This window comes from Alligator mississippiensis, chromosome 13 (genome assembly GCF_030867095.1).
Source record: "Alligator mississippiensis isolate rAllMis1 chromosome 13, rAllMis1, whole genome shotgun sequence".
NCBI classification, from domain to species: Eukaryota; Metazoa; Chordata; order Crocodylia; family Alligatoridae; genus Alligator; species Alligator mississippiensis.
The window spans coordinates 59,442,723-59,466,039 of NC_081836.1; the positions used below are offsets into that span (position 1 = coordinate 59,442,723).

General features: G+C 45.3%; 1 protein-coding gene across 3 annotated transcripts in view; it reads left to right on the forward strand.

Moving 5' to 3' along the window:
• Positions 1 to 23,317, forward strand: part of PDPK1 (3-phosphoinositide dependent protein kinase 1) — a 101,718-nt gene that overhangs the window by 46,187 nt on the left and 32,214 nt on the right. For 2 of the 3 annotated variants that reach the window (XM_019500399.2, XM_059716789.1), the window contains exons 14-16: positions 14,599 to 14,707; positions 18,646 to 18,737; positions 20,579 to 20,674. In XM_019500399.2, coding sequence (XP_019355944.1) covers positions 14,599 to 14,707; positions 18,646 to 18,737; positions 20,579 to 20,674 — 297 coding nt within the window. Of the gene's footprint in view, positions 1 to 137; positions 402 to 14,598; positions 14,708 to 18,645; positions 18,738 to 20,578; positions 20,675 to 23,317 lie in introns of those variants that run through there. The other variant, XM_059716791.1, reaches the window with a different exon arrangement.

Genomic DNA, 23,317 nt, shown 5'->3' on the forward strand with positions numbered 1-23,317 from the left:
AGGGAGGGGCCGGCGGGCGGTGCCCGCTCGCTGGCTGAGGCAGGCCCTGGCCCGGGCCGGCGGGCGCAGCGCGCTTCCGGCAGGGAGGGGCTGGCCGGGCCGGGATCGCTGACGGACGCTTCCGGCGGGCGGGCGGGCGGGGCCGGATCCGGGACGGACCTTCCGGCGGGCTGAGGATGGCGGCGGAGAACCACTGCGACTTCCCGGGTGCTGGCGGCCCCGGCCCGGGCGGGCCCTGCCGGCGCTGCAGCTCCGGGGCCCCCGGCGGCGTCCCGGGCAAGTGGGTGCGGCTGAACGTGGGCGGCACCTGCTTCCTCACCACGCGGCAGACGCTGTGCCGGGACCCCAAGTCCTTCCTCTTCCGCCTCTGCCAGGCCGACCCCGACCTGGACTCCGACAAGGTGAGGCCGGGCTCGGGGTGGCGCCCAGGGTCGCGCCCGTCGCCCTCCTCCCCGAGGTCCGGCCGCCGCCGCGCTCGGCTCCTTCCGAAAAGAGGAAGCAAGCGGCGGCGCAGCCCTGGCAGAGGAGCCGCGCGTCGCGGGTGACCGTGGTCGGGGACTTGCCCCCGATGGGGCGAAGCTCCTCGGTCCCGCGTGGAGCCGAGCGGGGGCCCCGCGCTGGCACCGGCACCGGCGCGGTCTGGGTCTGGGGCGGGGCGGGTTTCTGGCTGAGCGGGGTCCCCCCCGCCCTCCACCCGGGCGAGGCTCGTGGGCCGCGGCCTGGCCGAAGGGCGAAGACGGGTCAGGGGAGGAGAGTGCTCGGACTTGCTCGGTAGCCCAGGGGCGGTCGTGGCGAGCCGTACCTAAACTCCTCGCTCTCCTCGCTCTGGGCAGAAAGACTTAAGTTTCGGGCTCAGAGGTTTTTTTAAAAGTCGCAGAATCGCCAGCTGCGAGGGCCAGGGCCGGCAGGGAGCTCAGGAGTCGCATCCAGTCCCACCCCTGCTCGGAGCAGGACCAGCCCCAGCCACATCATCCTGGTCCGGCTTTGTCTGCCCGGGGCTTCAACACCTCCCAGGATGGAGCCTCCCCGCCACCGCTCTGGGTGACGGTCCCAGTGCTTCACCACCCTCCTCCGGAGAGAGTTTTTCCTGATACCCAGCGTCGGCCTCCCTGTCCACGCCCTGAGCCTGTTGCTCGGCGTGGTCGTCCTTGTATCGAGGGGCCGCCGCCACCACTGCCGACCGGTGCTGTTTCTGCTTGTGGGTCTGCAGCGCTTCCAGGCCGAGCCCTTTTGTCTGACGTCCCTTTCTTGGGGAGTGGACGGCACGGTCCAGCCCCTGGGACCCTGGCACCAGCGCCTGGTACTTCCCCGGCTGCTAGAGGCACTCTGAGCTTATAAATTCATCCCTTCAGGAATAATTTGACGTGAAAGGAAGGAAGCACAGATTTTTGCAAAAGAATTTCCTAACTAATGACTTTACTGCAAAAGCAATTGAGTTAGAGTGGATAAAAATCAATGATTAAAAACAAAATTCAAAATCAGATTTTTATTTGAGACATTTTTGATGTAATCACATTTTTATTTCTTTTAAGATTTAAAAAAAATATAGACCTTTGTAAAGATGGTTTTAATTTAACATATGTTAAAGATCAAAGATATCATCGTGGAGTAGGGACTATAACTTCTAATTATAAACTATTTGTGTTAATATATTCATGTAACCTGTTTAGAAAAGCTTTATAAATAGGTCACGACAGGCCACGGACTGTCAGGGCCCCAATCTTATGGGGCTCCCAGAGGCTTCTCTATAGATTAGTCAAGACTTAAGAAAACCCCTCTACCCAGCGGGACTCAGCGCTCAGTGTAGAAGATCCCATGAAGCATCTCTGTGATGCTTAGTTTCAGTTCTCAACCTGTGGATTTGTGTCTCCAGAGAGAACATCTTTCTTAATAGCGGTATATGGGGATGAGAGAGAACGCCCCGATTACCCACCCATCAGCCCTCTTGTCTCTCTGCAAGTTTGCATGTACACAGGCAAGCCCTTGCCTCTCTCTAAAAGTGCAAAGTTTCAAGAAGTTAAATGAATAAAGGATATCAAACAAGAATGCACTTTTTGTAGAAAACAGTGATTAAATCGATGCTTCCTGGCCAGTGTTTAAATTGCAATTATAATCATAATTTGAACCAATTTGATTTAAATCAAATCCACCCTGGTTACACATCCTTGAAGCATAGCAGAAGTTCTGACACGCTCTTCCCCAAGTCTGATCTTGGCTTTCCCCCAAGTTGTGCGTGTCAGTATTTCAAGCTGGGCAGGGAGCTTCCTGTCCTCTTCCATGGTTGACTCCCTCACAGCTTTTCACAGCAACACCCACTCTTAAATACAGTGTCTTACCTTTTGCCCTCCAGTTCCTTTCCTCAGGCATGCTTGCCCCCACGAGCAGGTCACTCTGTAGGAGAAATGTAGTATTCCATGGGTGTAGGCCAGCAGATGGGACTGTCAAAGCTGATGGCTCTGGGCTGTCTTGCTGGCTTTCTGACTGTCCTTCAGTGAGGTGTCAGGTTTGTGCTCCTGGTTGGGCCTCCGTCCACAGTGTCTACAGTGATGTGCCTTGGGCAAGTTTAGACATGTTCAGTATGTAATGCAGTGCAGTGCTCCTAATACAAAGTGGAGTTCACAGCTGTTAGACATTCCCCTCTCGCAAGCACTGTCTGCACATGAACCCAGCACTCTCCTGCCTATGCAGGGGGTCGGACTCGAGGATCTGTTGAGGTCCCTTCCGACCCTAGCATCTATGAATCTATGAATTACCAGTGGTTTCTCAGAAGAAGAGCTCTTGAGTGTCTTGGCAGGCAAGCCAATGCTGGTCTTTGGTCTTTCCATTAGTCTGCCAGGTCTCTAATTTGAAATCTTAAGGAAAAAAGCCAGGAATAGAGCTGTTTCTGCAAAATACCGTCTAGGCAAGAACAGCTCTAAGAACAGGAACAGAAAAAAAAGACTACCGAACTGGACCAAGGCTACCTGGAGTCAGCAAACTGGGAGAAGTGAAGTTAACCATCCTGGTAAGACATTATAAAGTGGCAGGAAATAGTAATAGAGTGAATTATGAGGAGTGGGTATAGAAAAAAATTAGGACCATGCTTCTGAGTGTAAAGTGAATTATACGATCAAGCATATTTTTGTTTTTGTTAGTTGCATATGTAATTGTCTCCTGGATTTAAACTATACCGTACTCTCAAATCTAGAGCTGCAGTGTATGTGCTGTTCACTATGTGTTGAAATCCCAGGCGTTTCTCTCCTTTATATGTGATTATGGTACCTTCCTAAAATTCCATTTTGCGCCATGTATAATTCTTCCTCTTTTACGGATATTTATGAGCTGGTTTGTAGGTCTTTGGATTCTTTTTTCTATTGGCCTGTCTTCATTTTGAGTGTTGAACTACAGATTTCAGTGCTGTATTGTGCATCCCTGGTAGTTGTTCCCCACCTTTCTTTACACTCTAAACTGTGATTTGATATCTAATCAGAATACCCTTTTTTCCCCACAAGCTTCAAGACCTGTGTCATTACTAGTGGAGGATTACAAGCTTCCAGAAGAGGCAGGAATTAGTGTTTATCAGCTTTAAATTATTTGTAACTATCACAGTATTGAGCAAGTTACAATAGAAAGCCAGCTTAACCCTACCACATCCTGTACTAAATCTGGTACCATATGGAAGAGGCTCAAAATGCATTGTTTCTGTGTTTTCCAGGGTAACAGTTACAATGTGCTTCATCCCTTTGCATTTAGGACTGAAAGCCAAGGACCACATTTCAGCAAACTAAACAGTGGCAGTAATCCTCCCCACAGTGCACAATAGGAGTTGATTGTGTTCAGCAGCAAAGCTGTTTAAAGCTCATTTTAAAGATAAACATGTAAAAATAGACAGTAAACGGAGGTTCTGAATCCTTGAAAGAGAGAACTTGTTTGTACTTTTGTGTCTAACCAGTTTTGAGGCTTTTCTTTTTCCTTTCTTATTTTTCTTTTTTCTTACTATGATTTCACTTCATATTCTGCTATTAAATGTGTCCTGAGTTGAGCACCCCCTAACTCCCGCTTAATTTTTCTCTCCACAAATTATTTCATGACTCTGTAGATTTGCTGCCCCATGGCTAAGGGGGTTGGCCAGGCCCTTCTCAATGTTGTGCTGGGTCACAGTATTTCTGTTTGGGTTTTACATTGCTTGTGAAGGTCAGGGATATTTTCCTGATGCAGAATCTATTAAGGAAACATGCACTGAATGTTTTCAGTAATCAAAATCTTTTCAGCAGCTTATTCTTTTTGTTCAGCCTGTCAGTGCTAAACTGGCACGGGAAGGAAAGTATCTTACTTGTGTGAGTCACTTTGCAATTTGAAAGTAGGGTAGAGATCTGAGTATTGTATGGTTATCAAGTTCATTGCTTTTAAAGTACTCTTTCCAGGGTTTTACTATCTGACCCTGAAATCTGTGGTGCATAGTTTAGATTTTTCTACCCAAGAAAGCTAGCTTCTGAACATAAGAACTAGAATTTAACAAAAAATGTGGGGAACAGGCAGCTAATAATATTAAGTTTGCATATCCATAGTTAGGGACCTAGACAATACCTTTAAAATATTAGCAGTTCCTCTGGACCTCTATGGATATCATTGACTTCAGTAACAACTGCTTGCTGTTCAACTTCTGCAGATGATGATGCCACTCATTTAGAGACTTGATTTTGCACCATTTTTTAAAACTCTTAACCTTGCCAGATATCAAGTAGTCTCACTAATGACATGAATCATTTAACCAGAATGGTAATGGAAAGTCCTGTGCAAAGCATCCACGTGGATATCTCCTTAACGGTTGCAGTAGCTGACTTTTTATTTAATTATTCATGTCTTTGGGCATTATTGCAATACAGTCAGAATCAGAGGTCATTTGTGCTGGGCATGGTGTAAACTCACAGAGTAATACTGCTTCTGATCCACTTTGCTGTAAGGTGCTCCAAGTGAGTATAACAAAGAAAGGAGGCAAGTAGGGAGAAATGAAAAGGGTAACCATGACAATAAAATCACTTGGATTAGTGTGACCGGGTGTTCTGGGCCTTTAGGGGCAAGCAGGGGTGTCAGGCACTGATGGGAAGAAGGTCTGCTCTTGGAACTTCTAAGTGGCAGAAGTCTAGGTATTTCCTGGGGCAGGGCTCCCAGCAGAGAGCAGGCCTGGATATAATTCTAGGAGAGAGAGCCTGGGAGAACGATGAATAAGGTGCATGCAACATAGGCGATGCGTAAGGGGTGCATGGGGGTGCACATGCACCCCCTGAGAGTGCTGGTGCCCCCCTGAGAGCGAGCGCTTTCAGCTTAGGCAATGGGCAGGGGGGGAAGGTGGAGCACTGGTGTTCCCTCCACCGCCGAGAAGTGCTCCTGGCACTTCTGGAGTCGTGGTCTGGCCACGGGGGAACCCCCCTCTGCCCCTGACTCTGCTGCAGTCACCTGTGGGCGGTCCCTGCTTGGCTCACCCTCACCACTGATGTCAGAGCGGCCGCCTGCGGGCAGGCAGTCCCTACTTGCTGTTGCCGCGCCCCCACCGCTGCTGGTCGCCAGGCCCCCCCCAGCAAACCTCGGGAGGCGTGTGTCGCCTATGGCATGCAGTGTGACTGTTTTAAATCACGGGGGAAATCTGTGTTAGTTTAAACAACAAAACTAAAACCCATTTCCCTGGTCTTTGCCTGATTTCTAGCTGGAGGTATGACTGGGCTTGGGAGCTGATGTAGTGTGTCTGGACTTTCAGAACCCTTTTGACAGAATCCCATACCAAATGAATCCTTCTCTCAACAAAACTAGATTATCCTGGCATTAGAGGCAAGATCCACTTGGGTATCAGTAATTGGTTAAAAGAAGGGAGACGGAGTAGGTACAAATGGATAGTTCTTACAATGGAGAGAGGTATGTAAGCTGTGGGGTCTCCCCAGGGTGTGCTGCAGCCTGTGCTATTTAACTTTGGTGGTTTGGAAAGGGGGGTGAATAGTGAGGTGGATGGCACTAACTTACCTGTGGTGATAAAAAAAACAACGGTAACTGAAAAACTGCGGTGGGATCTTGTAAAATTGAGTGGGCAACAAAATAACACATGGAGTTCAGTGTTAAGTGATGCATGTGAGGGAGAAAATAGCCTGAGATGCACATATACAAGGCTGGACACTACGTTGGCTGTTACTACTCAAGGAAGTGATCTTGGAAGTAGTATGGATAGCTCCCTGAAAAAAGTCCGTTCAGTCCTAGCGGCCATCAAAAATGTGACTAGAATATTAGGAATTATTAAGAGGACAATTGAGGAAAAACCAAAAATTAAAAAAGCAGAAAACGTCATTATGCTACTGTATACATTCATGGTGTATCCACACCTTAAATATTGTGAGTAGTTCTCATTTTCCCCCACCACATCCAGAAGGTCCAGTTATAACACCCCAAGTAGGTTGTCCCTTACAAAAGCCCATGCCTCTGAACCAGTTGGTCTCTAAGGGTATGGACACGTGACAATTGACCCATTCTGAAATTGGGATCTGGTTCCCAATGGTTGAGAGTCAGAGGCTCCCACATGTGCAGTGCCCTTACGCTGCAGGTGGAACAGTCACCTTTGAGATGTTTAAGTACCGTGGCTCTGAAACCCGGGGATGGAAGTGAGCACCCAGCCTAGCATGCTTTGTGGAGGGGAAGTGCATGTGCCCATGCTGTGGGGGCTCCAGGGTGTGGGGGACCTGTGGCTGGAGGCACTGTCACTTTTCCTTTGTCTCTTCTCTCCAAATCGTGACATTATTAACATTCATTAGCCTGCATTTGACCAAGCTCTAGTGTGCTTGCCTGACCATGACTTTAGGGGGGAGCAGGATTGAGATGACGTTTTGAGTTCCTAAGGGTGGCGGGGAATGAGGAGGGACCGCGGTGGAATAGGGACTGAGGATACAGCTGGTTGTTGGAAAGATCACTTTTCTTGAACAAGCAGTGCAGGGGAGCTTGTGGAAAGAAGTGACAACAAAAGCGGGGAAGGGGGGCAGTAAAGCTTTGACTGCATACCGGAGTGGCCAATGACAGCAGTGGGGAGGGTGAGGGGTGATGCAGTATGGGATGCCGAGGGCCGATCAGACCTGTCGCAAAATACTTGGTGTCCACGTATAACGCTGAACCAATTAGAGAACACTTGATTTTTTAGGTATACTTTTTTTGAGCCGTTCCATAGATCCATAGGCTCATAGAAAAGTAGGGCTGGAAGGGACCACACAAGATCGTTGGGAGTCTTTACACGTGCTCTGGGGGGTGGGGGAGCAACGCTGTAATTAGAGCAGCCGCAGCGTCTTGTGTATACAGTGTCCTGCGCTTCGGCAGCCAGGGCGCTTTAACTGACTCGTTTGATGAGCTCAGTTAAAACGCCCCACTGCCGTTCTGAAGCTCGGGGTGCTGAATACACAGGTCGCTGAGGCTGCTGGAGCGTGTTAATTAGCACACTCCAGCAGACTCAGTTAATCAAGTCTGCTTCTATGCATTCTAATTGGAACGCGTCGGAGCAGGTGTCCCGTGCATGTACAGGCACCCACTGAGTCCAGCCCCTGCTCGAGACAAGATTGTCCCTGACTAAATCAACTTTTGGCAGGTGTCCAGATCTCATCAGGATCCTCCATAGGGCCTTGCTGTTGGTTGAATCAAGGCCTTAGCCAGGTCAGTGAAGTAAACATCTTGACGTTGCTTGCCAAGCTTCTCCCAAAGCTGTTCAGCAACAAACAGCATCATATTTGTTATAGCTCTGAGTGGTCTGAACCCACATTGGGACTTGGCTAGAATCTCCTGAGTTAGGAAAGAGTGTCTACTGAGGAGAATACGGGGAAGGATCTGCCCAGTGGTGGACAGGAGTGCAATATCACGGCAATTGCTGCAATCCAGTCTGTCTCCTTTCATAGTTATGGTAACAATTCTGGCATCTTTCAGGTCATTGAGAATCTGTTCACATGTCCAGATTTTCAAAATAACTGTGTAGTTGGTGAGGGAGGTTTTTTCCACTTTGCTTATAGATTTCAGCTGGTAGTCCATCAGGACCACATGCTTTGTTGTTCTGCATCTGCTTAATGGCTTTCAAGGCCTCTTGATAAATTGGAAGATCTGCAAGGTAGTCCTTAATGGGTGTTGTGAAATGGCTTTGATGGTATTGTCTTCATTAGACTCTTGTTCAAGAGCTCTTGAAAGTGTTCGTTCCACTGCTCTTTGATGGTTCATAGATTCATAGATGTTAGGATTGGAAGGGACCTCAATAGATCATCAGGTCCGACCCCCTGCATGGGCAGGAAAGAGTGCTGGGTCTAGATGACCCCAGCTAGATACTCGTCTAACCCCCTCTTGAAGACCCCCAGGGTAGGGGAGAGCACCACCTCCCTTGGGAGCCCGTTCCAGACCTTGGCCACTCAAACTGTGAAGAAGTTCTTCCTAATGTCCAGTCTAAATCTGCTCTCTGCTAGCTTGTGGCCATTGTTTCTTGTAACCCCCGGGGGCGCCTTGGTGAATAAATACTCACCAATTCCCTTCTTTGCCCCCGTGATGAACTTATAGGCAGCCACAAGGTCGCCTCTCAACCTTCTCTTGTGGAGCTGTCTTTAAAGAGTTAAATTGAATACCTGTCCCCAACTAACATGTGCACATGAGTGTGCAAACCAGTGTGTTCGATTTGCGACACATCTTAGCAATATTAATGGATGTTTGTGGTTGTGTTTAGTTCTGTAGATTGTGTCCTGTGTTAAAGTGTCTCTTCTAGAAAGTTGTGTTCAATCTCTTTGCAAAGGAGATGCTTGCAGGTTGTAGGGTAGTGTGATGTCTTAACTTATCAAAGCATTTGTGGATCAGGCCTGAAGGATTATACACACTCTAAACATCACTAACACTATACATTTAAATTGCCTACAAACAGCCAATCAAGCTGTATTTAGTCGGTTAATAATAAAAGTACTTTTTGAGATTGCTGCAGGATAGTATAGATTGTCAAGCTTGTATTAGAAAGTGTGCTATACTTGGCTCTCTGAATGACACTTCCTTAGAGTTTACACTGGTGTCCTAAATGTGTATCTGTCCCATGTTTTCTCATTCGGTGAACGCTGGATTGAATTAAGTAAAATTCTACCTGAACTTTGCTAATGGAGGTGCAGAGAGTAACAACAGCTCATGGTTCTGACCACATCAGCTCATGCTGTAAGACTCTCTTGATGGTGCTTTTAGCTTCACAGTTTGCCTTTGCATTGCAGTCCTATCTCATCTAGCAAACTAGAACTTATCAGGATCTCGGCCGCTGCCGCCTTACCACCATTCTTGACCTGTGTCACAGACTAGTCAGCTCCTGTGAAGCCTGGATGCCTTGCCCCTCGTGCATGTGGGCTTTTAATACTGAATTTTTCTTATGTTTTCTCAGATCTCTCCTGAAGACTCGCCTCTGCCACGTTGCCTGCCAAACCCAGCCAGTTGATGATGGGTTGGCAGATGATGAGCTGGGATTGTTTTTCTTTTTTAATCTTCCACTCTCTAACTCTTAACTCATATTCAGCAGCAGTTCTTGTAACCAACAAAACTGTGCCAGACCTTCATGCATATTTGCTCCTGGGGTAACCCTGCTTCTGCCTCCTCTTCCTCTGTCTGAAAGCCACACCTGACAGGGTGTAGTCACCCTGCATGTGCCTCACCTGGCTCTGTGGGCATCCAATCTCAGTGGGGCCTTTTGGCACTACTATCATATCAGTATATACTTCTAATAATTATTATGGCTTCTGAAATATTATAAATGTCTACAGATATCCCCCTGCAGTCAGATATCTTTGTAATTTGATCAGTGCTAAGCATTTCTGTATCTACTTATATGGGCAATGCTTGTGTTTTACTGGTGAGTGGAGAGCTGCTTTCTCTTTTTCCTATCCCCGTTTGAGCTCACTTTGGCATATTCATAGATGTTAGGGTCGGAAGGGACCTCAATAGATCATCGAGTCCGACCCGCTGCATATTGTATTTGTGCTAATCAGTAGACTTCTTCCAAAGCACTTCTCTGCAATTAAGCGCGTGTCTAGGCTGCAGTCCAAAGGTTTGGCTGCAATGTGTATAGCTATATGCTAGCTAGCTTTAAACTGGTAGCATCCAGCTGCAGTAGAATGGGCTTTATCATGAACTTTCTAAACCTGGCTCAGACCCTAGCTACGTAGTTGGCAGTTAAAGAGGTCTCGGTGGTGGCATGGGCAATCAGTACTCAAACTATCTAGTTTGAAGCTGGCTTAGGTACCAATAGGTCTGTGTGAGCTGTAGCCACAGCTTTGAACTGCAGTGCAGACATAACTCTAACCCTAGTGTTGCCACTCTTATCTTTACAGTATGGCAGGAGGCAGGCCAGAATGCCACCTTATAAACTAACTGCCTTGTACCTAACTTGAGACTAACATGGTTGTCTGCCTCTCTCTATAATATGGTAAAACTGCTTTATTTGAGAAAGAGCAGCTCTGGGAACTGTGTGTTCAGATGAACTAGTCCTGTGGGAGAACATATGGCTTTTTTCATTGCAGTTTAGAAGAATCCAGCCCAGATTTAGAATCCTAACTGCTGGGAGCTGGAGCAGCTGACTTGCAGGATTGCTATGTCTGCATTTACTGGGTTTATGGTTATGTAAATATCTTTAAAGCTCTACTATAAGCTGCTTTCCTTTTTTTAAAGCAATGATCTCAACATCAAGTGCTTGCTTTATCTTTAAGTGAATTAGAAAATAGCTTCTGAAGAAGGTGTGAAAGTGCCTCTGCACAATATTGAAGGACAAAAAGATAGCTCAACTGTCATTTAGAGTGAGAAGACCTTTGCAATGTAAATAAGCTTAGAGCTTCCATTTTACACTGTATTTCAGCGCTACTTACAGCATAGTGACATGATACTCTCCTCTTCCCATCTTTTCTTTATCCTGTGGTTGGCATTTTATATCTTGGCTTGTTAGGCACCTTTAAGTAGGACTTACCTGAGCCCAAGCCTGATTGTGCATAGATTAAAGTCCAGGATGGATATACCTTTTAGATGAAGCTTTTCCCCAAGAAGACCACCCAGCAATACATTTATTAAATTTCACACCTTCATAGTCTGGTGGGAAGAGGGTGTGTTGCACAGGATTCTTCAGCCTCTTCATGACTCACTGAAGCATTTATACATTGCTTTTTGTTGAGAGATTTTTGGGTAGCCAGCCATTTGAATTCAGCCAGCTCTCTCTCATCATAATCACAACTGCTGGCAAAGCTTGCTTCTTGGAATGTTTTGTATGCATGTATTTGTGCCCATCTCACTTTGAATATTCGTTCACACGCCGCCTTGGCGCGTGCACCTAATGACAGGCGCGGGGAGGCTTTGTGCAACCTCAGACAGGGACCCCGATCACCCTGGAGAGAGCCCCAGAACTTGCCTGCCACGGCTTTGAATGTTTCTCCAGTGGTCGTGTCTCCCGTTGGCAGTCCCTCAAGATTGGTTGTTCCTCCCGACGGATATTCATGGGGCTCCACCTCTCCTATACCCTAGCCATATGCCAACCTCTGACGGGCCACCTGATCTTGACACGGCTAGCCCTCCGGTCGTGATGGTCCTTACTCGTTGCCCACCTTCAGGTCTCGGGTCTTCACCAGCTACCTTGGCGGACTACGGGCCCGTTGGGTGTTCCTCTCTCTTACGGGTCTCTCTCGTCCAGGGCCTGCTGCTTGTCAGTTCTCGTGAGTGGCTCCTGAGCTTCAGTTGTTGTTCAGACCCCTCAGCACCAAGATGTCAAAGAATTAAAAATAAACCAACAGACAAAGAAAATGACAAAAGAAGAATATGGCCAGGCCAGATGGTAACGAACAGATGGACATGCAAAAGGAACATAAAGGCTGGTAAAGAAGAACAAAGAGATCAGACTGGACTGCCTTGATATATTGCCTGCACTGGAGCCTGTGCTTGGCAGTGTCCTCTGACGCCATCCCGCCCTCTGCCTTGGCTGTGCTCCCTTCGCTTTTCTCTGGGTCAGCTCTTGTCCCCTGACCCAGTCTGAGTGCCCATCACCGGGAGTCTTTTCCATCCCCGGGCTTCTCCCTGCTCTTTCCTGAGCGGCGTTTCCTCCCACATGCTGGTACTGCCCGTGACCGGCGTGGAGGCTTGTTACGGCTTCTGCTGCCTGGGGGCATCCCTGTCCGATCGGGACTTCCCTCTTCTTGCCAGCACTGTCTGCCACCGGTGTGGAGAGCCTCTGCAGCTTCCGCTGCCTCTCCTGCTCTTCCCGCCTCCCAGCTGTTACCAACTTTTATCTTGGCCGGCTGGTGCTCGTCAGTGACATCACCCGCCGGCTTCAGCTGTATATAGGCGTGGCTGACGAACCGCACGGCTTTCTTCTGTTGGCATTGCTCGTCTGGACTCCGGATTCCTAGAGCGGGTGAGTATTCTTTGGTTTCGGGGCTGCTTCTTTAGGGTTGCGTGGTCCCCGTGTTTATACCCTTGGGACAGTATTCAAATAGTGTAGTTTATGCTGTTTCCAACACAAGTTTTCTGTTAAAAAATAAAAATAAAAAAAATACATGGTATATTATTGCCAACAGACTGTGAAATCTAAAATTAGTCTTAACTTTAAAGGAAGACAGTAGATGTCTGGGGGGAGTGAAGAGGACCAATGTTACACAGTAAAGAACTTGTAGCTGTCCTGTCTGCCTTGAGCACTTCTTGCAATTTCCAGATGATCCTTAGGTGAAGGTAAACTTAATGGGTTTGAAGAGAGGAGAGGACAGTGTGAGTCACTAATGGGAAGCAGTGGAGAGAAGAGGTGATAGAAATAGAAAGCTTGAAAGATCATCTTGGTGTCAGTAAAAGGGTTTGAAAGTATAGAAAAGTAAGGCGAGGAAATGGTGATGAGCATAATGCACGGGGGCCAATGCAACTGAAAACCATCAGGGGCGTCAGGGCAGGGGACACGAGGAAATGTGCGATGGAAACTAGAAGAATGAATTTAGTACCACAGGCTGCTGGATCCCCCTGGTCCTGTCTGAGCCAAAGGAGAGAGCTTGGAGCGACCTATTCTTTCTTCCACCAATGTTGACACAGCTTGCTGCTTAAAATTTGGGGGAGTATATAATACCCACTGCATTGGATGGAATTCAAGATACTGAAATCCATCCTCACAAGGAATGTGGTTCTGAGTACCTTTCTGTGTAAGGGAGTAACACAGTTGTTTCTATGTTAATGTCTGTAAGATATACAGCCGTAACTGTAGGAGGCTTTGAATTCAGAGAAACTGTAAATCCCAAGCCAGAAAACCAAGCTGCCTATCTGTGCAAGTAACAGGGATATAGGAGTTGCTGTAAGGGCAGACAGGTAGACTGGCCAGCACCCAGTCTCTCTGGTCAGTACTGGTTACGTTATTTACGTGCATAATAGCCACACTTTTTCCGTAAATGTTGCTGCCATGAGGGTGGGGACTCTCGAGTGTGACGGAGGAGGTCTTGACACTAAGGCTGGACACAGACGTTGCCAAATGGAGCAGTACAATTGTGCCGTGATGTGTTGGGGCAAAGCTGATTCCCTTTGCTGGGCAAAACTCACATCGTCCTTCGTCCTGCTCTTGATGGTGTGGATCAAGGGGCGACATGATCTCCCTGCTTTCCGTACTGCTCCACACCTGTGCTGTGGGTCTGGGGCAGCAGGGAACAGTGCTTCCCTGGTCAGCTAGCCCCGTAGGGCTGAGGCAGCGGAGAACGACAGGTGTTCCACCTCCAATGTGGGTCTGGGACAGGCTGAGCGGGGAAAGCACCACAAGGTAATGGAGATTCTTCTCAGTAAAGCTGTAGAGCCTGTTTCTACCTTCTGTTGCACCACTGAGTTTCCTGTTGTGGCAGAACAAAGGGTAAGGACATCTATTTGCTAAGCATTTGTGTTGCCTTAAAAAGATGTTGAGATGACACAAATAAGAAATTGGAGGACGTCTGTTTCCACCCTCAGTGAGGGCTGGACTTGCATGTTTGACTGGCCAGCTGTTGCAGTTTTACAGGGGAGGTTGAAAGCAGGGCAGGGCCGGTTTGCTGTGTGGTCAGTGTTTCCTTCATGCCTGTGCTCCACTCCTTGACAAAATCACAGCTTTTAAGAGAGGTGTCTTTGAATCTGTTTCTTCAAGAATATGGGTGCCACAAGACTCTTGGATGTTGCAGGTGGGAAACATTTGCTCTTCTAGACTCTGTCAGTCCTGGTGATCAAGGAGATGAATTTTCTTCTAGGCTACCCATCCTTCAAGCCCCCTGTTTTGGGTCATGGTTCCCTGCGATTGGTTTCAGTCTCAAGTGTGAGAAAAATTAAATTGACTTAATTATTGAATTTACTGTAAGTGTGAAATGTAACTCTGTTTTAATGCTTTTTTCTGTGTTTAATCTTCAGTCACAAAGTTCCTTTTTTGTGAGGGTATAGGGGCTGTCCTGAAGGGGCCAAGTCCCTAATACAACCATCATAAATTAAGGCTAATTCCTCTAAGATGTCAAAGACAGATGAACAAAACTCCAGCTTTCCTTTTATTTAATGGGTGTGCCTATGAGTGAACAGCCACTTGATTGAACATTTAATTCAGTACACTACCTCAACTACTTTTTTTTTCCTTTGCAGGATGAAACAGGTGCCTACTTAATAGACAGAGACCCGACCTACTTTGGGCCAGTGCTGAACTATCTCAGACATGGAAAACTGGTTATTAACAAGGACCTTGCAGAGGAAGGTAGGACTTCTACCAAATCTCTTATTTTCTTTCATTTTTCTCTGCATTGTCATTGCTTTGAAAACTACAGAGGAGAGCTCAGCTTCTCTTTTTAAGGGATGCTTAATTAAATCAATTTGTTTTCATCTTTGAGGTACATTGCAGGCAACTCTCTACAGCATTCTGCTCTGCCTGAGATTAAACTGATTCGCTCAAGTCTGGTTAGTGCTGTGCGCTTTCACTGGAAACATGAGTCTGATTCTTGATCTCACTTGGAACAAATGGCTACGCTGCAATACTGTAGAAGAGGACCTGGGGATTCTAGTGCACGGCAAGGTGGATGAATCAACAGTCCTCTTGTTGCAATTTTTTTTTAAAGTCAGTCAGTAACATATTTCACATAGAGGTAACAAACTCAAATGGGTTGGTGGTCCATATCCAGATCATAGGGCTTCTTGTGGGCTAGATCCAAACTACAGGTCAAATGACCTGCCTCTGGATCCAGATCATGGGGCTTCTTGCTATAGCTGCTGGCACTGTTGTATCAGTGTTGATAATCAAGGAGTTAATGCCATTGCCTGAACTACAAGGAAGTCAGACGAAAAGACACAGTAAAATACCTATCCAATGTAAGAAATTTCTCTTCTAATTGTGGAAATTAATGTAGGGAAATATGTAGGTCATCCTTTCTGTCTTCATTACAGGCCAATTTTGGATTGTTCTGTCTTCCTTCTATGGCTTTATCCAATCAGGTTGTTCAGAGGCAGAAATGAATTGATTAAAGTTGATCAACCAAAGGTGGCCTGCCTGCCTTCTCTTTTGGCTACTTTAATAAAAAACAAAACTATTCCAAGGTTGTTTCAACAACTTGAATGTAAAAGGACTTTATTTGCATAAATGCTAACAAAACATCACCAGCCAGTAAATGCATACGAGAATGGAAGGCAAAAACTTTCTTACTATTTTTTTTTCTTCTGTTACCTTCTCTCTGGGATCACAGCACACAGTGGAGATTAATCCTGTTTATATTAAAAGTATGTTATCTGTGTAAGTGTTTATAAAGCTTAGGAAACAGAGGGAACCGTTGAAAGGTTCCCTCTTTTGTCCTGAATACCTAGAGAACTAGACCAAACCAGTTCTTCAGTGGTGCTTGGAAGGTGTCCTTTTAGCAAGGTTTGATACTCAGAAATATCTACTTCCCAGAATTTTTATCTCTGAACCTGGACTGCTAATTTTCATAAGCTCTTCAATTACTTCTTTCTCTTTTATATAGTGCATTTATGTGTTTTGCATTTTCACACATTCATTAGCATTACAGTTAAATTTCTACTTAACATTTACTAAACATAATATAATTAAGGTATAACATATACTCTGTATATGATTTTGATTGTCCCTTTTTTTGTAACAGTGATTCTCAACCTAGGTGCCACAATCCCTTTCCAGGAGTGCTGTGACTTGAGTGCTGCCATGGCCAGGTTAAAATGCCCCATGCATCTTCTGCAGAGGCAGATTGGGAAACAGCTGCAGCTGGAGCCCACACTTTGCATGCAGCTCCTCCCAGAAACAGCAGTGCCAGGGAGGTGGAACCATCCTGTGCCTGCTGGGGCTAGCATGCAGGGTTGGACTAGAAAGGGCTGTGGCAGCAGTGCATACTCTGGCTTTGCACTGCCTGTCCCAAGGAGTCAGGCTGAGCTTCAGCAGCCCTTTGCATGGCTCAGCCAGAGGAGTCCTGCTGTGCTGGAGCAGCCATTTGCCCAGCTGGAGATGCTAGGTGCGGGGACACCCAGGGCCTGTTAGACCACCCTCATTTCCCCCCTGCCCTTCCCCTGCGCGCACACGCATATCCTCCCCCTCCAATGGTGCAGGGAAGTCTTGCCCAAGGCACAGTTCATTAGCTATGCCTCTGCTTCTGCCTGTTTTAGGTTTATCAGAAAACCCTGTACGGGCAAGAGTGCATGGCAGCACCCTGGTTGAGAAGCTTTGAGGTAAGTGGTGGCTGTAGAACAGTAGTTCTCAACCAGGGGTGCTGCCAAATTCAAAAACCTGTGGCGAGCGCCCTGACTGAAAAGGTCTCTGAGAACCCCTGGCCTGTGTGTCTTAAGATCCTCAAGAAGTGAGGCTTCCACCACATCCCTGGGAAGGCTAACATGCCCTCTTGATTTTTCATCCAGTCAGTTCTACTTACTGTATTTTGTAATCATACTTTCACTTAGAGCCCAGAAGAGCCCTTCTGCCTCGTTGTCTGCTTGCCTGCTATCACAGGTAGCTACAGATCCCTTGCATGAAATTATCAGTTCCGTCTTAAAACTGCTATATTGCTTTTCTTCTTTCAGTCAGCTTTTCAGGAACCTCACTTCTCTGCTGAAGTTTAATTTTCAATTTAAGTTTATTTGTCACTGGATTATGCTCATCTGTTCTTATACTGATGTTGTCCTTAGTTTTACATCAGTCCTCTCCCTCCCTGGTGTGTATACTGAGAGCAGTCATAGCTCCTCTCAGCCTTCACTCAGCAAAGCTAATCAAGACAAGCTTTTCTGCTCCAGGGGTTAGCAACTTAGGCCATGGGCCATATCTGGCCTACCAAGTGGTTTTATCCAGCCCACAAATTTTGGGTGTCGGAAGCAATTCAGCATGGGGTCGTTTGACAGCATTTTGATGATGGAGGGCTTATGCTGTTGATCACATTCATATTGGTAGCAGTGACAGGGAGAAATGATGGCAGCTGGGTTGGAAGCACTGGCCTGTCTCAGACCATGCTGCATTATTCCAGCCCACTGTTCTGAAAAGGTTGCCAACACCTTTTTTATTTCTTCTTGTGAGCAAAGCTCTCTGTTTCACCCGATCATCCTCATGGCCCTTCTCTGCACCTCTTCTGGTTTGCACTCTTTTTTCCTGATTGAGTAGTGACCAGAAATGTATGAAGTACTCCAGATATGAGGTCTTGACAGTGCCTTGTACAATGACATTAATGCCGTCCTTGGCTGATAGATACAGTCTAGTTTCAGGTCCACCTTTTTCATGGCTGTGTAACACTGGTGGCTTATAATCATCCTGTGATTCATTCTCTTGGGTCTTTCTCTTCTAGTGTCATTTCCAACTGATGAACCCCAAGCTTATAGACAAACACTTTTTTATTAGTTCCTAAAAGCATTGTTTAATTTAATCTGATTTCTCCAGTCTTCAAGGTCACTCAGTTTTTCCTGTATGATATTCTAGTTCTGCTTTGTATTGACAGTACCTCCCAACTTTGTGTCATCAACAGATTTCATTATTACGTTCCTCCTTTTCGTATTACGGTCCATAATGAAACTATTAATTAAGATCAGTCCTAAAGCAGATCCTTGAAAAACTTTACTATTAATCTTCCTCCATTTTGATAAATCCCCTCTCAGCACAACCTTTCTTCTCCTTTTTAACCAGTTCATTACTGCCTTAAGTTTCTTGCCCTAATCCTCATATTCTCCACCATAATTCATAATATTTCATGTGGCATGGTCAAATGCCTTACTGGGGTCCAGTAGATTAGACTTACCATATAGCTGCTTTTGTCAGCAGGGTGGATATGTGATTAAAGAAAGATAACAGAGAAAGATTTAGACATTTCTGTGCATGTCGGTCCTCCAGTAAAAATGCATTTGTGGGGTTTTGTATTGTCAGCAGTTTTGGTAAACTCAAGTCTGTTGCTTATGTGTGAGCGAAGAGCAAACCCTCAGAAATGGCCTCGTAGAGCTTTTCTGATTTGGATCTAGGTCAGCTCTTTGTGCTGAGTAGACCTTGAATTATATAGCAGTGAAAGGGAGGGCAGGATCATTTGGCTCACTTAAGCAGCAGCTCACAAGGCAAAACTGACTGCTTCCCATTGCATTAAAGGAGATCTTCCCAGAACTGTCTGTTGTTCTTGGCCTATAAACTTTGTTTACACTACCTTTTTCAAGCAAAAATGTTTCTTGTGCCAGGTGTACTGGAAGAAGCTGAATTCTACAACATCACATCACTAATAAAACTTGTAAAGGACAAAATAAGAGAAAGAGACAGCAAAATCTCACAGGTGAGGCCTTTACCTAATGTACTTTTATGATTCTGACCAAAGGGACATGGTTCTTTTTCATGTCAGTAACTTGTTGTGTCCTGGACAATGTGCGAGTCCACTGGCACGGAGAGTGCTACCGAATGCTGACACTTTTTTGTTCGTTAGATTGCTTTCAAATGTTGGATACTTGAGAAATGGTGCAGAACATACAACTGGATGTTGTTGCTTGAGAAATCTACTACTTCACAGTATTTGAACACTGTGGGGATAATTATATTAGAAAACTATAGAGAGCTGGCCGGGGCAGCAGATTTTCTACTTATGAATTTAAATATTCCACCTACAAGGTGGTGAGAATCTGTGGCTGTGAGATAACAACCGTCTGAATTCTTAACCTGGGTAGGAATGGATAAGCACAGTGACCGGAGTATCCTTATCTAATCTAAAGGAAGATCCTTATCTAATCTCCTTCCATTAAAAGAAGAAGCCATATTTCATCAGCTTCCTAGGAGAAGCAAGTGTTGTTTTAAAATTTTAGACCACAGTTGAGCCAGAAGCAGCAGATAGGTTGAAACATAACTGATAAACTTTTCTTTATTACTGATCAATCCCTGCTTTTTGTAATGGCATGCTAAATACCTTGCTATAGGCCATGGCTTTCTGCTGTCAAGACTTAGTTTCTGAAGTCACTGCTGTTAGAACCTGGATGATGATTTTTCTGATTATTTTCCAGAATACCTTCTGATTCTTCCTATTTTTTTTTACCTTCTTTCTCTTCAGTACCCTGTATCTGCAGGAAGAGATTCTTGTCCTTCTCAGATCAGTTTGTGAACCTTTTTTTCATAAAAATGAACGTGACATAGAGATGCTATTAATTGGGGGAAAATGTATTCAGATTTGCTGTGAGTGCAGTATCTCCATGGAGCTGGTATTAAGACAATTCTGATAACTGGCTCTCCATGGAGCTAAAACTTGTGACCTTCTGCTACAGCCGTACCTTCTTGAGACGGGGACACAGAATGTCAGTTTTGTTTTCTTGGCCCTTTGTGCTAGTTGGGACCATTTAGGGAAATGCTGATGGATTCCTGCTTATTTGTTACAGTAGTGAAGCTCTGACCTGGGTATGAGATGGAAACAACTCTCTGGCATGTGAGGGTTTAAGAATGGGTTTGTTGTCAGGCTGGAATAGCTCTTCGGCTGTGAACCATAATGCTGTTACTCCTGGAGAGGAGCCTGACTGAAGTATTGTGATAGGTGTGTTTTTTAACAAGCTATGCCCTAGAAAAGTGGTGGGATTTGGCCCTGGACAGGCATTGTGTCTGAACTGTGTGGAGCAGCATGGGAAGCCAGCTTTGTAAAGGTAGGTAATGGATTCAAATTGCTGTTACCACCGGACTTCCAGGAGTCAGTATTACTTTCAAGGCCCACAGATTTGTATCATTTCAAGGGTTTCAGCCACTGAAATGTTTGTGAAATGTTTCAGATCTCTGCACAGTCATTCTGAAAAGGGAGAGTAGACAGAAAATGAACAGTAGGGTTCATGGGTCACTCCCAAGAAGTATTCCTGGCTGCAGATAACATAAGGGTAAGCTTTGGGGGGTCAGGGTCACAGCCCTTCTGTGCCACTGCTTGAACATTGTGATCCCAGTTAAGAACTGAAAGTTGCAAACAACATAATTAGATTACAGAAGTACTAAGCCATATGAATTAACTGGAGGCCTAGAGGTCACTGATCCTGTGGTGTTAGAGTATCTATTGCTTAACATATATATATTTTTAAAGTGTGAGAGAAACCCAGAGATATCACAGATGTCTTTATTTCACTTGCAATATTTAAAGATTGTTGTTTCTTCCTGAAGGTGCCAGTCAAACATGTATACAGGGTGCTGCAGTGCCAGGAGGAGGAGCTCACCCAAATGGTCTCCACAATGTCTGACGGCTGGAAATTTGAGCAGGTAACAAAATTAGCAGAAAACTTCAGTTCATTGTTTTGTGAGCATCACTGGGCTGTTTTAAAGTTTTATACATGAATACTGAAATGTATGGAGAACAGTTGCTAAATGCAGTTGTTATTGAAGATTAGATAGGTCAAGAGAAAAGGAATGAAATTCATGTCTTGAACATCAACATGCCAGTTTGGCAGCCACTTAAAATTTGGCATCTCATTCCAGTTCCTCTCTCTATGATTACCCACGTCATAAGAGCCACTGTCATTCTCATGGGCAGCCTCAGCTGAGAGTGTAAAGGTTGAAGGGAGCAGAGGAGACTGACTTCTCCTCTTGTACATTTATGTTGGTGCTCAACCTGATACAAAGGCCTGTGAGTGGAGGAAGGAAATGTCCTGGAGACAAGGTGTTTGTTATGCCCTAATGGTGACCTACCCAGAAGAGGATTGAGATGCACCTGAGGGGTTGTTATGAGGGAAGGCTTTGCTGCCACTATCTGGTCACTACTGCTTCTCTGGATAAATTGACAACTTTGGGATCCAGTGCCCTGCTATGGCACTTGTTTTAAACATTAAAACAGCTTACCAGGTCAATGTGCTAAAAGTGATCAGTGCACTCTAGTTTTTTAGTTTAGGAAGTCAAAATTCCAGACATAGATTTGATATTGTTCCTTGCTTTGATATCCAAACTGTTTCCAAGTTTATATGAAGCACACTATTAGTGCCTAATCAATCAATATAGTTGTGCAGAGAAATAGGTGTGAACTCCATGGGTATGTTCTGTTCTTGTTCCTCCTCTTTCAGGTGAGAACAAATAATCTTTATTTACATGTTATACACAGCCCTGTTTGTAGTGCAGTTTGGATTCAAGAATGTTTAAGGTTGCAGTGAACGCATTTGATAATCTTTGTGAACACGAACATACCAAAGGGAAACTCCTTATCCTTCCCGATTGTAACCTGTTGTGACATCTGTGTTGCATCTGAGCAATCTGGCTGTCAACTGCAGAGGGAGGCTTGGGTGCTTAGGTCCTGAAACAGGAGGAGGGTGAGATGAGTTATTCTGTATTGGCTATGTGGATAGTAAAGTGTTTAAATCACCCAGAGATTACTCCAGGATCTGCGAACCAAGATCACATTGCATGGGAAACGTCTTGTGCTTGGAAATAAGCTATAATTTTACCTGATCCAGGTGACTGTTCTTTGACCAGCAAACTAGGCAAGTTCTGTTTGAAGGAAGCTGATTTCTTCTTTTTCACAGATGGTCTTTCCTTTTTAAAGGAGGGAGGAGACCCTACAGCTTCCATATAATCTAGGACAGTCTATTCTTTAGGAGTAGCATGTTTGAGCATTGACACTAACTACAAAGTGCATTGAAGTACAGTACTAGGATTTCCTTCAGAATTTATCTGTTTTAGGGAAAATTCCATTTGTTTTCCTCGAGCACTACCCCAGAGTCACAGTGCTTTGTCTAGGACAGATGGCTTGAGGTTGACTGACACCAGGTGTTTGATCTGGCACTGCTGTTTAGCTTGCCCCCCACTATATACTTGGCTTTGGGCAGGATCCACTTGCTTAGCTGTATCGTAGGTGCCATCCAGTTGTAATGTGATTGTCATGTTCTTGACAATTAAACTTAAGTCAATCCTTAAGCTTAATTGCCAAGAACAGGAATACAGTGATATGGTGTGATGTTTCATTTTTGGAGAAATCCCTTTTAACCTGCAGTTCACCCTCTTAAAAGCATTCTCCTATGGAATGATGGTGCATATTGTGATGGGTGTCTCTTATGGGGTATATTAAAATCCATTGACTTTTCCAAGGTAGTAATGGTTGCATAGATTAGGAACCCATCTAGTTTAGCACAGGCTAAAAGGCTCCTGATTTCAGCAAATCAGTAAAAACTGCTTCCTTGAAAAATTGAAACATGAAAAATTTGAAACATGAAAAATTATCTTAAGCTGAACCTGATGGTTGTAATCAAAGAAGAGAGGGAAAGTCAGACTTTTGGCCCATTACAAGGACTGGTGTCTCTAAGACAGTAGTTTTCAATGTTTTTTCATTTGCTGTGACCCCTAAACATTTTTGAATGGAGGTGTGGGCCCCTTTGAATTGTAACTGTGTGTATTCACGTACCTCTAATTGACCATAGTCATCTTCTGCGAACCCCTTAGACGTAGTCTGCGCACCCTCAGGGGTCCGTGGACCACAGGTTGAAAACCACTGCTCTAGGACAAACAACAAGTGGTAAAAGCTGTACTAACAAGCCATCAGTTCACATTCCACAAAATGTCTTGGGATTGTGCTCTTTAGTAAAGTAAAACACTTGGAAATGGTTGTGCTACTGCACTTTGTGCCCTGTCTTTGACAAAAGTAGTTTCTTTATATTGAAACCTTTGATCTGTTTGGCAAGCTGTGAATTTGTCCCTGTCTGGATCTTTAAGTGGACCATTTTCCAAAGCTGAGGTGTTAAGTTTCTCTTGCAATTTGTCCTAGGGGGAAATGTTATTTCAAATGCAGAATGTCCCCAGTCATTAATTTCCTAGCTCTCCTTTAGCACGCAAGTAATGTTTTGTGCCGTTTTATTAACTTTGTGTTTCTTTAAAGAAATTGATTTAAGCTGTCATTACTATTCTGAAATCAAATATTTATTA